At 38.7% G+C, this 16,179-nt stretch overlaps 3 protein-coding genes across 3 annotated transcripts in view; 2 read left to right on the top strand and 1 right to left on the bottom strand.

The window, feature by feature from the left end:
- The first annotated feature begins 1,478 nt into the window (after positions 1 to 1,478).
- Positions 1,479 to 6,824, top strand: LOC140752746 (uncharacterized). The gene is made up of 5 exons (XM_073087087.1): positions 1,479 to 1,818; positions 2,462 to 2,609; positions 3,532 to 3,702; positions 4,506 to 4,676; positions 5,624 to 6,824. The coding sequence occupies exons 1-5, from the start codon at positions 1,672 to 1,674 to the stop codon at positions 6,766 to 6,768; spliced, it is 1,782 nt and encodes a 593-aa protein (XP_072943188.1). The 5' UTR covers positions 1,479 to 1,671; the 3' UTR covers positions 6,769 to 6,824.
- A 912-nt stretch (positions 6,825 to 7,736) lies between these two features.
- LOC140752713 (uncharacterized) lies at positions 7,737 to 12,726 on the top strand. Its single transcript, XM_073087045.1, has 5 exons — positions 7,737 to 7,972; positions 9,396 to 9,540; positions 9,922 to 10,035; positions 10,906 to 11,102; positions 11,539 to 12,726. The coding sequence occupies exons 1-5, from the start codon at positions 7,820 to 7,822 to the stop codon at positions 12,724 to 12,726; spliced, it is 1,797 nt and encodes a 598-aa protein (XP_072943146.1). The 5' UTR covers positions 7,737 to 7,819.
- An 83-nt stretch (positions 12,727 to 12,809) lies between these two features.
- LOC140752749 (luciferin 4-monooxygenase-like) overlaps positions 12,810 to 16,179 on the bottom strand; it is an 83,828-nt gene continuing 80,458 nt past the window's right edge. Inside the window, exon 11 of the mRNA XM_073087090.1 lies at positions 12,810 to 12,849. The gene's annotated coding sequence lies outside the window, so the exon portion shown is untranslated. The remainder of the gene's footprint in view (positions 12,850 to 16,179) is intronic.

Here is a 16,179-nt window from a genome sequence, read left to right as displayed (position 1 = left end):
TAATCTATGCATAGATATATTAGTAGGATAATATATCTATGAATCTATGGATGCATTAGACGTGGTAAAAATTACAAAAAAATACTTGTTAAAAGAATTTCAAATGTGACTAGGACTAATGTCGGAAGGGTTACCCAAGGTTGAAGTCGTTGAAAGTGCACCTACAGTCCCACGAGGCGGTTAAGAAGTATAAGTGTACGCATTGCAGTGCGTCGTATGGACAGAATGTTAGTCTGAAGAATCATATGAAGCGGCAGCATCAGAGGTGCGATATCGAGGGAATGGACTGTTGAATTACAAATGTGTAAGTGATTGTAGATTGAAGCTCAAATTGAAACATAAAAATAAAGAATTGCAAACAAATATCTTGTTTCTTTCATGACCCTTATTACATGGTAAAAATAACAAAATATATCTTGTTTTTTAAGGCGCGAAAACATGACATAAATTACAATAAATATCTTGTTTTTTAATGGCGCTTTAAACATAATAAGATTATTTTTTAATAGCGCATTGTGCGTGTTAATATTACAAAAATCTCTTTTTTAATGGTGGATTGTGCATGGTAAAAAGGTAAAATTGCAAAAAAATCCTTTGTTTTTTTTTTAAATAATGCATTAGACAGGGTAAAAAAAATAACTTTTAAAAAAGAATTTCAAATGTGATTATTGTGGGAAGAGCTATCCGAGGTTGAAGTCGTTGAAAGTGCACCTACAATCCCACGCGGCAGTTAAGAAGTATAAGTGTACGCATTGCAGTGCGTCGTATGGACAGAATGTTAGTCTGAAGAATCATATGAAGCGGCAGCATCAGAGGTGTGATATGGAGGGGATGGACTGTTGATGACATAGTAATGTCTCTTAGTTGAATTGGTAATCCAATTTAGAGCTGAAATGGAAGGATAATAAAAAACATGAAAATAATAAAAATGCAAAATAATGTGTTGTTTCTTTATTGGCGCGCTATAAAGATCTCGTTTTTTAATGGCGCTCATAAAATGCAAAAATTATACAAATTCCTTTGGTCTTTTTTAATGGCGCGTGGCTAAAATTAAACCTTTTTTAAATAGCTCATCATAAAAGTTGAAAGACCACAATATGCATGGCAGTATACACGCGAGATAGATAGAGATAATTTCAAATATGATTACTAATGACTATAAATGTTTGGAGTAAATTTATTGGTAGAAGATAATACAAACTTTGATAGCGTGATTCAGGTTATATTACTTGTGGCGCCATCTATTATCGAGTAATACTATCTGCTACCATAACGAGTATTTTTTATCTATGCCTTAAAAATAGTTCATAAGTCCTACCAAGATGGTTTTGGTTGTACGATCAGTATTCATTCAAAATTATTTTATCTGTAGCACTATAACGTTTGGCATTACTGAAGAAAAGTCAAAGGCCTGCAAACTTATAACGTTTAAACAACCTATTCGTAACCTTCACATTTTTATGTCATATGTCAAAAATGTCATAATTTTGTAAATAAATATACGCGATTACGATTATTATTTCAAAATACATACAAAAACAGCAAACTACATAGTTTATTAGTATTTTGAATTACTTTAAGAACCGTAACGTAACGGTAAAGTAACGAAAAGTGTTCGATTGTCGAATAATAATTAATGTGATTCTTTAGTTCTTGTAAGATACTTTTAACATGGAAACTCGAAAAAAGAACACAGTTTTCGGGAAGTGTCGTTGTTGTAACGTGGAGGGTCACCACCGGGATCTGTTAAAGGAGTACACTACGAACGGAGCGCGGGAAATATACTACAATATGTTTATGGAATGTTTCAACTTATTCGTAAGTTTCTTAGCGCTATATTTTACTAAGACAAGTTTATTTAGTGACCTGTTGTGGTGGGTAATGTTTTTGTGCTCATGGACATCTGTAATCAACCCCAGATAAGATTATATAGTCTTATTTAACCCTGGCTCACATGCGTTGTTACTCTCGAGGACTAAGTTGGAATACATCGGATGAGTATCTCTCCCTTACCACACACTTTAAACCAGAACACAGCAGCGCTTAACACTGCTGTTATAACAGAAGTAAGTGTGGCATAGGTGCTGGAGTCGAACCACAAAGGGATCTTAAGAACCCTTCGAATTATCCAGTATATATCATCAACCCATTGCTCTCCTACTGCTCGAACCACAGAGGGTTCTAGCACCTTCGAATTACCCACTATAAGAATCATTACCCATTACTGCCCCACTGCTGGGCACGGGTCTTCTCTCATAATGAGAACAATTAGGCCATAGTCCACCATGCTGGCCAAGTATGTATTAGTAGACTTCACAAACCTTTGAAAGCCTTTTTTTTTTAAGATTTCTCTGGCATGTAGATTGACAGTTGAAGCAAGTGATAACTAGAACCAAGAGAACAAGTTTCTTAACTATTAGGTTATCACTGCTTTTTTAACATATACATCTATTTATTCCAGCTGTCCACAACTCCAGGCCTAAGCCAGGTTATCTGCTGGTCCTGTATCGTCAGGCTGAGGGATGCTGTCGCCTTCCGAACGTTGGTGGCTACCACAGAACAGACATTATTGAACTCGCTGGCTAATAAGGATACTGTGTTTATTAATGGTATGATAAATACTGTAATATTATATACTTTAAAAGTAAATAGCTTTGTGGTGTAGAAGCAGGCCTCGCAATCGCAGAGTAAAGGTTTCAAAGTAATGTGTGTATTAGAAATTAATTATTACTTCCTTTATGGTGAAGTAAAACATTGTGAGGGAACTTGCATACCTGAGAAATGTTTAAAAAAGGAGTTTTCAAAGGTATGTGAAGTCTACCAATACGCTCTTGTCCAGCGCGGTGGACTATGGCCTAACCCTTCTCATTCTGAAAGGACACCTGTGCCTCACACCTGACAAGTGCGAATTGGTAGACTTTAAGGAACTGTAGGAATGGTAAGGAATACTGTAAGGAATTGGTCACTTTTTTTTAAAATACTATCTCTATGGTTTCCTCAGAATGTTTTCTTTCTCCGTTTAACCAAGTGATAATTAATTTGTAATATGCACATAATTAAAAAGAAGTTTGTGTCTGTTTGGGATTTGAACTTTGTATCCTTCACCAGAAAGACAAAAAATAAAAAAAAGGTTTCCAGATCTGACTCCTACATACATTTGAGTCACACAAGTAATCTAAGCTTGTAAAAAATAGGTTGCACTCCAGGAGTTCCGGCAGAAGTGAATACTTTCAAAACCTAACCTGAATAATAAAATATAATAAATAAAATTGAACATATATATTTATTTTATTTTATTTATGCTGACACCAGATGACATCTTGATTGGCAAACGCTGTGTTGCCATATAAATAAAAAAATGTTAAGGGTGAACAACCCTTATCACTTAGGGGTACGAAAAATAGATAGTAGCCGATTCTCAGACCTACTGAATATGCATATAAAATTTTGTGAAAATGGGTAAAGACGTTTCGGAGGAGTACGGTAACTAACATTGTGACACGAGAATTTTATATAGTCCTATCTTTTCAGTGCCAATCCAACATGACCTGGAAGCGGAGTTAGTAGTGAAGAGAGAGGTCATGAGAGAGGTCAAGCAGGAGCCGCTACTAAACGAGGTAGACCAGGAAACCCAGGAAGCACAGGATAATGGACTGGATGGGGATTATACGGATGACTCTGAGGACTTGCTGGATGAAAATGGTTAGTAATTATGAAGGTAAATATATGTTGGTCACAGAGGCACCAATTAATGGTTTGAAGGTGGTAGAACCCTCTGTGGTTCGACTCCGGCGGCACCACCGCCACACCTATTTCTGTTATAACAGCAGTGTTAAGCGCTGCTGTGTTCTGGTTTGCAGGGTGTGGTAAGGGAGACATACATTTCGGAGGCGTTCCAGCTTAGTTCACAGGGGTAGCGGTGCACCTGTGGCCGACTCCAGGTAGGAATATCTGATCCTATCTAGGGTTGGTTACAGATGTCCATGGGCAGCGGTAACCACTTACCATCAGGTGGACTGCATGCTCGTCTGCTACTCCCATATTATAAAAATAAAACACGATAAGTTTAGATGTATGTTCTGAGTCTGGCTGTTTGTGAATTCGTATGTATGTGTCCATGGCACTTACGTCACAGGGACTCCTAATATGGGGCTGTGAGTATAGCATCTTAATTTTTTTTATAATATAAATGTAACAGATGAGCTTGCAGGCCACCTGATGGTAAGCTACTACCGCCATTGGACGTCTGTAATCAAGAGATAAGATTAGATTCCTACCTGAGATCGGCCATAGATTCGCCGCTACTCAAGATAAATATATCTCCCTTACCACACCTTTCAAACCAGAACACAGCAGCGCTTAACACTGCTGTTATAACTGAAATAGGTGTGGCGGTGGTGCCACCGGAGTCGAACCAGAGAAAGTTCTACCACTTTCAAAGTAATAACAAATACTTTTTTCCAAACTTGCCATTGAATTACAATAGAAATACTTTATTTTCACAGATGAGAGTAACGTAGACGTAAGCGAAGCCCTAGTTGACACCGGAGCCCTAGTGGAGGGCGAAGCGGAGTTCGTGGCGAAGTTCCAGCCGAGCAACTTCCGTCTGCCCACACGTACGACTCTGTACGCGAATAGTCTCTCTGGGTTCGTCAACCATTTGGATATGTTGAAAGGTGAGGTTTTGTCTTTTTGACAACTCTACCCCGACCCGACGACCCGCGTGGCGGAGCGGTCACCACGCCGGTCTGACGCGCAAAGGGTCCCGGGTTCGATCCCCGGCCAAACAGATATCTAAATGATGAATTTAGATTTCTGATTCTGGCTCTGGGTGTTTGTGTATTTGTCTGTGTGTGTCCATAGCACCCACGACACAGGGAATCCTAGTGTGGGGCTGTGAGTGTAGAAAGCGTTTGTTTTTTTTTATGTCTACAAGGTCCGTTTTAGGGTTCAGTAGCCAAAGGGTAAAAACAGAACTCTATTACTAAGTCTACGCTGTCTGTCCGTCCGTCTGTCTTTTTTTTAATATTTATACCTATCGATAAGGCAGACGGGCTACCTGATGGAAAGCAGTCACCGTCGCCTATGGACATTTGCAACACCAGAGGAGTCGCCAATGCATCGCCGGCTTTGAAGGAGAGCTCTTTTTACACCTTTTTGAAGAGCCCCTTGTCAAAGCGTCATTGTCATTTTGATTAAGTTTTAGTAGTTAAAGTCGTACTTGAAATTTATTTGATGTAAGTTTGCTGTTACTTATGGACATCTCCATATAGAATAGGTTTTATGTGAAGCCACAGATGCGCCGCTACCTGCGGACTAAGCTGGAACGCCTCGGAAAAGTATATCTCCTTTACCACATCCTTCAAACCAGAACACAGCAGCGCTTAACACTGCTGTTATAACAGAAACAGGTGTGGCGGTGGTGCCGGAGTCGAACCACAGAAGGTAGAACGTACTTATCCGAGGCAATCCAGCTTAGCCCTCAGGGGTAGTAGCGCATCTGTGGCCGACCTCAGGTAGCAATCTAATCTTATCTGGGGTTGATTAAAAAGCGGAAATAGATAGGCGGCGTGAGGAGACAAATTAAGAATTCTAATTCTTTCTATATGTGTTTCTTTCGCAGGTAAACTGATATTCCCAAAAACACTAGAAAGGTTAATAGATGAGTCTGAACATGAGATTATATATGACCACAAGAAAGTATATTTGACAGAAAAAATGGCTCATATAATGAATGCTTCTACGCTACTACAGAATTCTAATGCAACTCCATTCAAAAGCAAGAATCGGTTTGGTTTCCCTTGTTATTACTGTAGGAGTGTGTATGAGAATCTAGAGAAGCTAAAAGGGCATCAGGTGAAAATGCACCGGAAGGCAGAGCTGAAGAAAATCTTATCAGGGTACGGAGCGGAGTGTTTGGTTGTCTACGCAGATGTAACGGACTTGAAATGTACAATTTGTGATGAGAATATACCTAAGCTGAGCGATTTAAAGTCCCATTTAATAAAAATACACGATAAGAAAATGTATACAGAGTATCCAGACAGAGTTATACCGTTCAAACTCTCTCCGACCAACGTGTATGAGTGCCAAGTATGTGGATTCAGTTTTGAAACGTTCGGCTCGATTGAAAGACATATGAATGTACACTTCAGGAACTATGTTTGTAAGGAATGTGGAACCGGCTTCGTTACGAAATACAGGTTGAAGGTGCATACTAAAAGCATGCATATCGAAGGGAATTTTCCCTGTGAGGATTGCAAAAAGGTTTTCACAACTCAACAGAAACATAAGAATCATGTAGACACAGTACATAAGATGGTTAAGCGATTCAAATGTCCAAAATGTCCAGAACGCTTCTCAGAGTATTTCAGACGACAAAAACATTTAGTTGAAGTTCACGGAGTCGCTCCGTTGCAATACAAATGTAATGTTTGTGACAAAACGTTCGATAGACGCTACACTTTGTCTCGACATATGAAACGAGATCATTTGGAGGAGAGAGACTTCCAATGCCAGCTCTGTACATACAAATGCTTCACGAACAACGAGTTAAGAGTGCATATGATAAAGCATAACGGGGAGAGAGTGCATGAGTGCTCGGTATGCAAGAAGTCATATGCGAGGAAGAAAACTCTTAGAGAGCATATGCGGATACATAATAATGATAGGCGGTTCGCATGTGCGGTTTGCGGGCAAGCCTTTGTCCAAAAATGCAGTTTGAAAGGACACATAAAGACACATCATTTAGAATATAGTTTGCAGTGAGACTGATTTGTATTTGTTTTAGGTTATTTTATAAATAAATTGATTATTTTATTCAATGTTTTGTTTTTTTTTTTCAAACCATAGGTTGTCGTAATAGACCCGTGCAGAATGAAACCTATTGAATAAGGAAGATAACATAATAAAAATAAAGGGAATAATAAATTACGGGCGATTTGAAGTCGGGAAGGAGCCCTCCCACTTGCCGGAAATCGAGATAAACCGATTTTTACCAATAGAGTATTATTAAATACAGGGTATTTTTACCCTTCCTATTTCAATGGGTATTATTATCCTGCAATTTTTTTTTTGGTGTCAAAAATTATCTTTTCTTGTCTCATCATCATCAACAACCTATTACTGTCCCACTGCTGGGCATGGGTCTCCTCTCATAATGAGAAGGATTAGGCCATAGTCCACCGCACTGGCCAAGTGCGTATTGGTAGACTTCACATACCTTTGAATTTTTTTTTTTTATAAATCTCTCTGGTATGCAGGTTTCCTCACGATGTTTTCCTTCACCGTTAAGCAAGTGATAATTAATTTCTAATACGCACATAACTTTGAAAAAACAGAGGTGCGTGCCTGGGATTTGAATCTCGGATCCCTCGATGGGGAGGCCGAGTTTCTTAACCACTGCTTTTCTTGTCTATAAGGGTATGATTTCTGGTAAGGTTGTTTTTTGTTTGTTCCTTTTTTAATAACGTGAACCCAATAGGTTACTATACTTTTTGCGTGAACCTAATATATTGGAGAATATGAAAATAAAAATCCGATTGCCTCAAAACATGGCCCATGTCTTTTATGTACTCTATACAAAACACCTCGTATTATGTTAACATCTTTATATTTTAAAATATTATATTACAGAATACATCGATATACATAACATCGATGTTTTTTTCCAAAAATCGGTCTTTCGATTAGTCGATTTTAGATTGCAGCCCCATTGCCATCTCGCAAACTGTCAATGTCATTCAAAGAAAAATGACATCGTATTATTTACAAATTAAATTTGCATTGTCCCTAATATTATAAATACATTTATTTAACAATGAGTGCAAGTAAGAAAGGCCCACTATTTGACGCGGGCCTATGTAGATGTTGTGGAGCTACGAAGCGATGTAGACTGCTAAACGTGGAGTACGAATGGTTGGGCCATAAGGAAATATATTCTGATATGTTCCTCGATTGTTTTGGTTTGGTGGTAAGTCAGAACTTCTGTTGAAAGAACCTGACAGGTGTACCTTACCTGTGTGGTTCGACCCGCGGCACTACCGCCTATTTCTGCCTAATAACAGCAGTGTTAAGCGCTGCTGTGTCTGGTTTGATGGGTGTGGTAAGGGAGACGTACTTTTACGAGGCATTCCAGCTCTCAGGGGTAGCGGCGAATCTGTGGCCGACCGGTAGGAATCTAATCTTATCAGGGGTTGATTACAGATGTCCATAGGCTGCAGTTACCACCTACTTTCAGGTATAGTCCTCGCTAAACTGCTAGTCCGCTCTGAATATATAAACGAGTCGCGTCGAATAGCAAATTGTAGATATTAGCGGGACGAAAACAGTGCGGGTCCCCTCCCGGCACCCTCTGCTGCCCGCTCTCGTCCACTGGTACATAGCTGCAATAGTATGCCCTTACTTTAGTACGGAATATAGCTTATAGTTGTGCGCAACAACTTCAGAGCACTATGTGCTTGTTTGCTTACTTATAATATAAAGAAAAATAAAAACTTGAGGACTAACGATGCTTCATATATAAGTCAGCGGGCATCCACACACCCTTTAAACACAAGAATGGCTTCACACTAGAAATAGGAGTGTTAGAATCCACGCCAAATGTCTAGTCCGCTCTGAAGTTGTTGCATGCACGTGTAGTCAGAGAGCTAATGCGTCGAACACAACCACACACATATACTCTGTAGCAACAGTAAGGGCACACACTACCATATTTATATATAGTCCTCTGCTTGCAACAAATTCAGAGCTGACTAGCAGTTTGGCGCGGATTATAACCGTGAGAGAGTATGGGCACCTGACGGGTGCCAAGTGGGACCCGCACTGTCTTCTTCCTGCTAATATCTTTTTTTTTTCTTTTTTGTTTACGAGGGGGAAACCTTCAAAAGGTACCCAGTGTCGTAGGAGCGACACAGGGTACCTTTTGGGATTCTTACCGCACTAAAACCCCCCCGGTGGCCGTCCTCAGCGTTGCCAAGAGGACTCCGGGATCTCCTACGGAACGCAACCGAAGTCCTCTGAACGCGTTGCCACTTCGGGCTCCTCCTAGGTGAGCTTCAGGACTCACCACACCGTCTGGTGTTTACGACGGTATGCGACCACACATACCGCCGTCCTTCCCGGGGCCGCTGGCCGGGCGGTTTGACCTCCCACTCTTGCCGCCCGCAACCCTGGAACCCCCCTTTTAGTCGCCTCTTACGACAGGCAGGGGATACCGTAGCCCTATTCTAGTCCCGGGACTACAGGGACAATCCTGCTAATATCTAAAATTTGCTGTTGCAACACAACACGCTTCTATTTTCAGAGCAGACTAGAAGTTTGTCACATCTCTAATATTTCCCCAAACAAACTATGTTTCTACCTATCAACTAGTATTAATAATGAATTTCTTTCAGCTCTCCCATTTAGACAGTGAGGAGCAGGAGCGTCTTATATGTGCCACATGTGTCTCCCGTCTCCGAGAAGCTACCAGCTTCCGTCTCCAGGTGTTGCAGTGTGAAGAGCGGCTGCTACGCTCCAGTATACAGCTTCATAATGATGGTATTGAACTAGACTTGGTATTTAAAGGTGGTAGGACCCCTATAGGGCTATGGTATCCCCTGCCTGTCGTAAGAGGCGACTAAAAGGGGGCTTCCGGGGTTGCGGGCGGCAAGAGTGGGAGCTCGAACCGCCCGTCAGCGAGCCCCGGAAAGGACGGCGGTATGTGTGGTATGCATACCGCACATACCGCATAGCGTTCTAGCTTAGCTCAGGGGTAGTGGCGCATCTATGGCTAACCTCGGGTACGAATCTAATCTTATCTGGCGTCGATTACAGATGTCCATACGGCAGTATCCACGTACAATCAGATGCTCGTCTGCTTCTTGTATATAAGCATTTGTGCGGTAGGATATATTTTATTATAAAATATAAATTTTATAGGTGAAGAGTTACCGGGCAATGTGAAAGCAGAGAGCAGTGTAAAGAAGGAAAAACAAGAAGCTGATATAGAAATAGAAGTTGACCATGATGATGGCGTGGATCATCTGGATTGTGGTGAGGTTGCTTAAGTATTATTTAGTTTTTATTATATTTGAGCCTAATGATAAAGTAGACGTGCTACCTTATGGAAAGTAGTTCACATCGCCTATGGACATTTGCAACACCAGAGGAGTCGCCAATGCATCGCCGGCTTTGAAGGAGAGCTCTTTTTGCACCTTTTTTGAAGAGCCCCATGTCATAGCGCTCCGGGAATATCTCGGGAGGAAGTTCATTCCACATCTTGCATTTTCGTAGCAAGAACGTCCATGCAAACTGAACCGTGGAGGATCGAGGACACGAGTACAGTTGGTGTGGATGGAATCTTACGTTTTGGCGAGTGTTGCGATGGAGTAATGGTGATGTAGGCACCAGAAATTTTTAGGCAAGCAGTGATATCTTAGTGGAATTGTGGCTTGTCAATCGAGCGATCCGAGATTTGAATCCCAGGCACCTCTGATATTATGTGCGTATTAGAAATTAATTATCACTTGCTTAAACGACGAAGGAAAATATCGTGAGGAAACCTGCGTACCTGTAATCTTAAAAAAATACATATAGTTTTTAACTGCTGACTTCCAAAAAGGAGGAGGTTTCCAATTCGACCGTATATATGTTTTAATATTTTTTTTTTATGTTTGTGCGCCGATAACTTCGTGGTTTATGAACCGATATCGATGTTTTTTTTGTTGGATAAAAAATATTTCCGCGGCGCTCATATTGGACACGCTGTTTACGCCGTTATCCAACGAAATATATTGAGCGCCGACTTCAGAACTACGTACTAAACCAACATTTATTTGAATTATTTTTTACTTTGTAGTGACATGAAAGTCGGTTGTATTATTTTGTTAATTTTTTTACTTACCTACTTACACTTCATTTCAGAAATGGATATTGATGTGAAAGCAGAAGTAGAGCCTACAAGAAAGAAGTCGGTAAAAAACCGTCGTGGTAGGAAGTGTGTGAACGGGCGTAGGAGGAAGGTGAGCAAGGAAGAGCTCGTGGAGAAGAATCAGATGCTGGCTGATATGGAGAAGATGTACGACAGACTGCGCGAGATACAGACGGTTGATGGTGAAGTTCTCTATTAATATATTCTTACTAGCTGACCCGGCAAACTTTGTACTGCCTCAAAATCTATTTATCAAATATATGTCATTTATAAAATATAGCCTATGTTACTCGTAGATAATGTAGCTTTCGAATGGTGAAAGAATTTTTAAAATCGGTCCAGTAGTTTTTGAGCCTATTCATTACAATTAAACAAACAAACAAAGTTTTCCTCTTTATAATATTAGTATATATATAAAATTCTCGTGTCACAATGTTAGTTACCGTACTCCTCCGAAACGGCTTTACGGATTTTCACCAAATTTTATATGCATATTCAGTAGGTCTGAGAATCGGCTACTATCTATTTTTCATACTTCTAAGTGATAAGGATTGTTCACTTTTAACATTTTTTTATTTATATGGCAACACAACGTTTGCCGGGTCAGCTAGTAAAACTATAAACATTTTGGTGGTATGGAACCCTCCATGCTCGCTCACTTGCACTTGGCAACTATTTGTTTTTGTAGATTTTTAAAATCAATTCTTGTTTTTTCAGATAACCAAACACAGTACCTCCAAAAAGCCGAGAATAAGGAATCGGACAAAAGTATAAGATCTCTACACAATTTAACCGTTATTGTGGAGAATTCCTACGCTTGTCCCTTTGATACGTCCTTCAGTGACTACTTCTGTATCTACTGCAGACAAAAGTTCACTGAACCCGATAAATTAAGGGAGCACACATTGACACATAATCCGACAGATTTTAAAACTGTTTTACAAAATACCGGGTTGAATAAAAAACTACAAATCGATACATATAGAATAGATTGTCGGTTGTGTCCAGAGAATATTGTGGACTTGGATAATTTTAAACAACATATAGTTAATCATGGGAAAGTAATGCATTCAGTGCCGGATGATTTTCTCAAATTCAGACTAACGCCAAATCTGTCTTGCATGGAGTGTGGCGTTACCTTTAGCTTTTTTCACGCGCTAAAAAAACATATGGCCGAACACTTCGGCACGTGCATTTGCGATGTCTGTGGAGCGCATTACTTCGAAGAACGAATGCTTGTGTTGCATCAGAAAACACATCAAAAAGTCGACGAAACTTTCAGTTGTAAGGAATGTGGAAAGAGTTTCAAATCGAAGTACACGAGGTATATACATACAGCGAGGATGCATAGGAAGGAAGCGGCGTACCAATGCAATAAATGTGATGAATTATTCTTTTCCTATATGCTGAGATATAGGCACATGATGTCAGTGCACGGTGAGGTGAGAATGTATCAGTGCGAACACTGTGACCGAGCGTACGACAGTCGGAAATCCTTACGCGAACATAACAGACGGTTACATTTAAAAATAATGAAGCATCAGTGTGATTTGTGCGATAAGAGATTCTACTTACCTTGTCGACTGAGAGAACATATGTCGAGTCATACTGGTGAACGGAATTTTAGATGTGAGTACTGTGGGAAGAGTTTTCCGAGGCTCAGAGGGCTAAAAGTTCATATGCAATCACACAGCAATGAAAAGAAGTTTAAATGTGTGTTGTGTAATGCCTCCTTCACGCAAAACGTTAATCTTAAGAACCATATGAAGAGGCAGCATCAGAGCTTGGATGTGGACGACAGTTTTCATGAATAGAATCGCTATTTGATAATAAATGGTGTTGATTGTAGTGTGATGTGATAAATGTGTTGTATAGTCTCGATAAACTGTTTGGAGGTGGTAGAACATTGTGATTCGACTCCGGCACCACCGTCACACCTATTTCTGTTATAACAGCAGTGTGAAGTGCTGCTGTTATAACAGAAATGGAATGGTTTGAAGTGTGGTAAGGGAGACATACTTATCCGAGGCGTTCCAGCTTAGTCCTCAGGGGTAGCGGCGCATCTGTGGCCGACCTCAGGTAGGAATATCTAATCCTATCTGGGGTTGATTACGGATGTCCATGGGCGGCAGTAGCCACTTATAGTCCACGCCAAACTGATAGCCCGCTCGGAAGTCGTTGCGAGCAGGTGTAGTCATACAATTTGCTATGGCGGCGCGATTCTTTTCTATATTCAGAGTGGACTAGCAGTTTTATGCGGACTATGCTATCAGGTGGACTGCATGCTCGTCTACTACTCCTATATTATAAAAAAATCTCAATATCATAAATTCCGCGGGTACAAAACTATCTCTGCCGAATGTTTAAAAAAATAGGCAATAACACACATGAAATATTAAAATGGCGGGAAGTTGCTGCCAACCTAATAAATATAATATATAATGCTTTTATTAAACATAAATGTGTTTTATTATAATTAACATTTATATTTTTCTCGTTGTTAAGAGCCCCCCTCCCCCTAACCACCCTTATATAATACGTGAATAAGTTATGGTCCGCGCCAAACTGCCAGTCCGCTCTGAAGTTGTTGCGAGCTGGTGTAGTCATACAATTTGCTATGGCGATTAATTTCTATATTCAGAGCGGCCTAACAGTTGTACGCGGACTATAACAAGTTGAAAATGTAGTTTTTATGGCACCTATTGGTACTCTTTGGTGAGAGTTATTTAAAAATGTACAAGTTCCGTGTGTGCGGCATAGATTAGTACTCGTACTAGAGTGCGGCTTAGTAAGTACTCACTCCTAACAAGAAAATGTACCCAGTTTTGAGAATTGAAATAGTTGCGTAAAAAAGTTTTGCCACGTCTCCGTGCTAAAATGTCCTAAAATAAATAAAAATTGAAATAATAATTTATTATGTAAATTACGCAGTATTAGTTATTTATTCGTAAATTTTCTCTAAAAATGTTTTTATTTGTCAAGAATTCAAAAAAAGAACTTACTAATAAGCCGTTTGTGGCTTCATTCAATTTCAAGGCGGCGAAGTATCTTTACTAATCTATGGTGTGCGATAATAAAGACCCGTTAACTTGTCTATTTATTTACGCTATAAATTAAATATTCCTAATGCTTATTATGATTAAAAAATATATAAATGTAGATAGGTATAGTCCGTGCCAAAGTTCAAGTCCGCTCTGAAGTTGTTGCGCGCAGGTGTAGTCAGAGAGCCAATGCGGTCGAACACAACTACAGTGGAATCCGTTTATAATGACATCGAAGGAAGCCTTTAATGCCTCTTCTGCGGTAGGTAATGGTTCTTCCTCGACTTCCTCTTCATTATCACTTTTGAGTTGTTCCTTAACATTAATGTTCTGTACGAGATCTTCATCGGTTGGTGCTTCGGATGTGCGGAGAGCGCTATCAATGTTAACATAATCTTTCCACATTTCCGGTGCTGCTAAAGAATCTGAGTCTAGGTTTCGTGACCACAAAGATCAACGAACATTACCGAAGATGTAAAAAATCATCATGTTGGTCATTAAAACCGGACATAATTTATCGACAATGGATCATGATAAGCGACATGTCACTGTAAGTGTAAGGGAAGTCATTATATCCGTTTTTTTTACAAAGAATTTTATATGAAAACCAAACTTCGCTGTGTAATTACGTCATAATACGCGGTTGGTCAATATTATACGGAGTCATAGTAAACGGATTCTACTGTATAAGCATATACTCAGTAGCAACGTAAGGGCACACTAACTGCGCGATGTGTCCGCGATGTCACAAACCCGCTAATATTGACTTGTTTCTATATTCGGAGCGGACTAACAGTTTGGCGCGGACTGTGGCTACTGCCGCCCATAGACATCTGTAATCAACCCCAGTTTTACACAACCTAATGACGTAGGTGAATAGCTATCAAGTGAAAAGATGAAATAAATGAAAAGATTATTTAAAAAACACTAATATATTTTCTATTCACTACATTATAAATATTTAAAAATAACTTATTGCTTATTTCATAATAATTAACTTATAATTAAAATCTTATATTATTATTATCTACATAATTATATTACAATATCATTATTATTTATTTTACAATGCCATAATTTTAGTGAGTGATATAAAAAATATAAAATACATTAAATTAATTGATAATAGAAAAATTAGCCACGATTATTTTAGATTACATCAGGTGGGGAAAAGTAAAACATTTTTTCTATAATATAGATAGGGTTGCCACCCGTACTATATTAAATATACTCTGATTCATAATTAGGTGTCCAAAATGTAAACAAAGGTGTTGACCTATCAAGAAAATACGTTAGAAATGGTAGTTTTTATTTTTGTCGATATTTAAGTATTACAACAATAATAAAATAATAATCTATATAAATTAAGATTAATTCACATTTTCTAATATTTATATCACCTCAATTTCGTTCCATACAGTAATAATAATAAAAAACAAGGCTTATGGTAGAAAATTAAAATGTGATAATGGTAACACAATCGGAATCCAAGACATTTCTTGTGCTGTCATTTTTTAAGTTTCGTAACTGATATTATTCATTTTCGTGATTGTGATCAAACTCTAATGTTTTCTCGTTTACATAATGCGTTTGTTTACATTTTGGACACCTAATTATGAATCAGACTATAGTATCGTTCTATATTTTAGTCAATTGTACTATATATTATAGAAAAACAACATAGCACGAAAAATACTATATTTTTATCGCTGATTCAATTTTCAAAAAATTAATAAATATATTTAATCATTTCCTTTCTTCTCTCCATTCCTGCAACTTCCGCTTGTACAGAAAGATTTTTTTCCGTTATGAATGTGAAATGGAGAGAAGAAAGGAATAGATCATCTATTAATTTAATCAAAAATGAGTTGTTAATTTACTTTAATACAGACCTAAATTGCTCAGATGCCTATATTCATTTTAAAAATAATCGAACCTTGATGGCCAAAGCGAAAAGTAATAATAAATACTCATGGAAAAATAAATAATGATTGAAAATAGATGTATACTATTTTTGTCTGAATTTCCCAAAAGTACTACATTTTTTGATTAAAAAAAATCTAAAAAATAGAAAAACAATGTGAGCCGTCACGGGACGCCTGGCAGATGTGAAACATCGACATTATTTTGTAAAAGTAATATGCAGAAAAGAACATATTGTGATAGGAACTAAATATGTCATAATGATAAAATAAAATGGCAATAAATGGCGACGCGTCGCCACAC

Source organism: Epargyreus clarus, unplaced genomic scaffold (genome assembly GCF_041222505.1).
Source record: "Epargyreus clarus isolate Ecla_fem2 unplaced genomic scaffold, WU_Ecla_fem_2.2 ptg000025l, whole genome shotgun sequence".
Taxonomy (NCBI): domain Eukaryota; kingdom Metazoa; phylum Arthropoda; class Insecta; order Lepidoptera; family Hesperiidae; genus Epargyreus; species Epargyreus clarus.
This window is presented reverse-complemented; position numbering and strand designations above follow the sequence as displayed.

What these genes read in the sequence shown, in the direction of transcription:
- LOC140752713 (XM_073087045.1), top strand. Translation starts at nt 7,820, where the DNA reads ATGAGTGCAAGTAAGAAAGGCCCACTATTTGACGCGGGCCTATGTAGA. An exon ending in CGTGGATCATCTGGATTGTG is followed by an intron (nt 10,036 to 10,905) that starts GTGAGGTTGCTT and finishes ACTTCATTTCAG; the next exon opens with AAATGGATATTGATGTGAAA. An exon ending in AGACGGTTGATGGTGAAGTT is followed by an intron (nt 11,103 to 11,538) that starts CTCTATTAATAT and finishes AACTATAAACAT; the next exon opens with TTTGGTGGTATGGAACCCTC.
- LOC140752746 (XM_073087087.1), top strand. Translation starts at nt 1,672, where the DNA reads ATGGAAACTCGAAAAAAGAACACAGTTTTCGGGAAGTGTCGTTGTTGT. An exon ending in TGGAATGTTTCAACTTATTC is followed by an intron (nt 1,819 to 2,461) that starts GTAAGTTTCTTA and finishes TATTTATTCCAG; the next exon opens with CTGTCCACAACTCCAGGCCT. An exon ending in CCATTTGGATATGTTGAAAG is followed by an intron (nt 4,677 to 5,623) that starts GTGAGGTTTTGT and finishes TTTCTTTCGCAG; the next exon opens with GTAAACTGATATTCCCAAAA.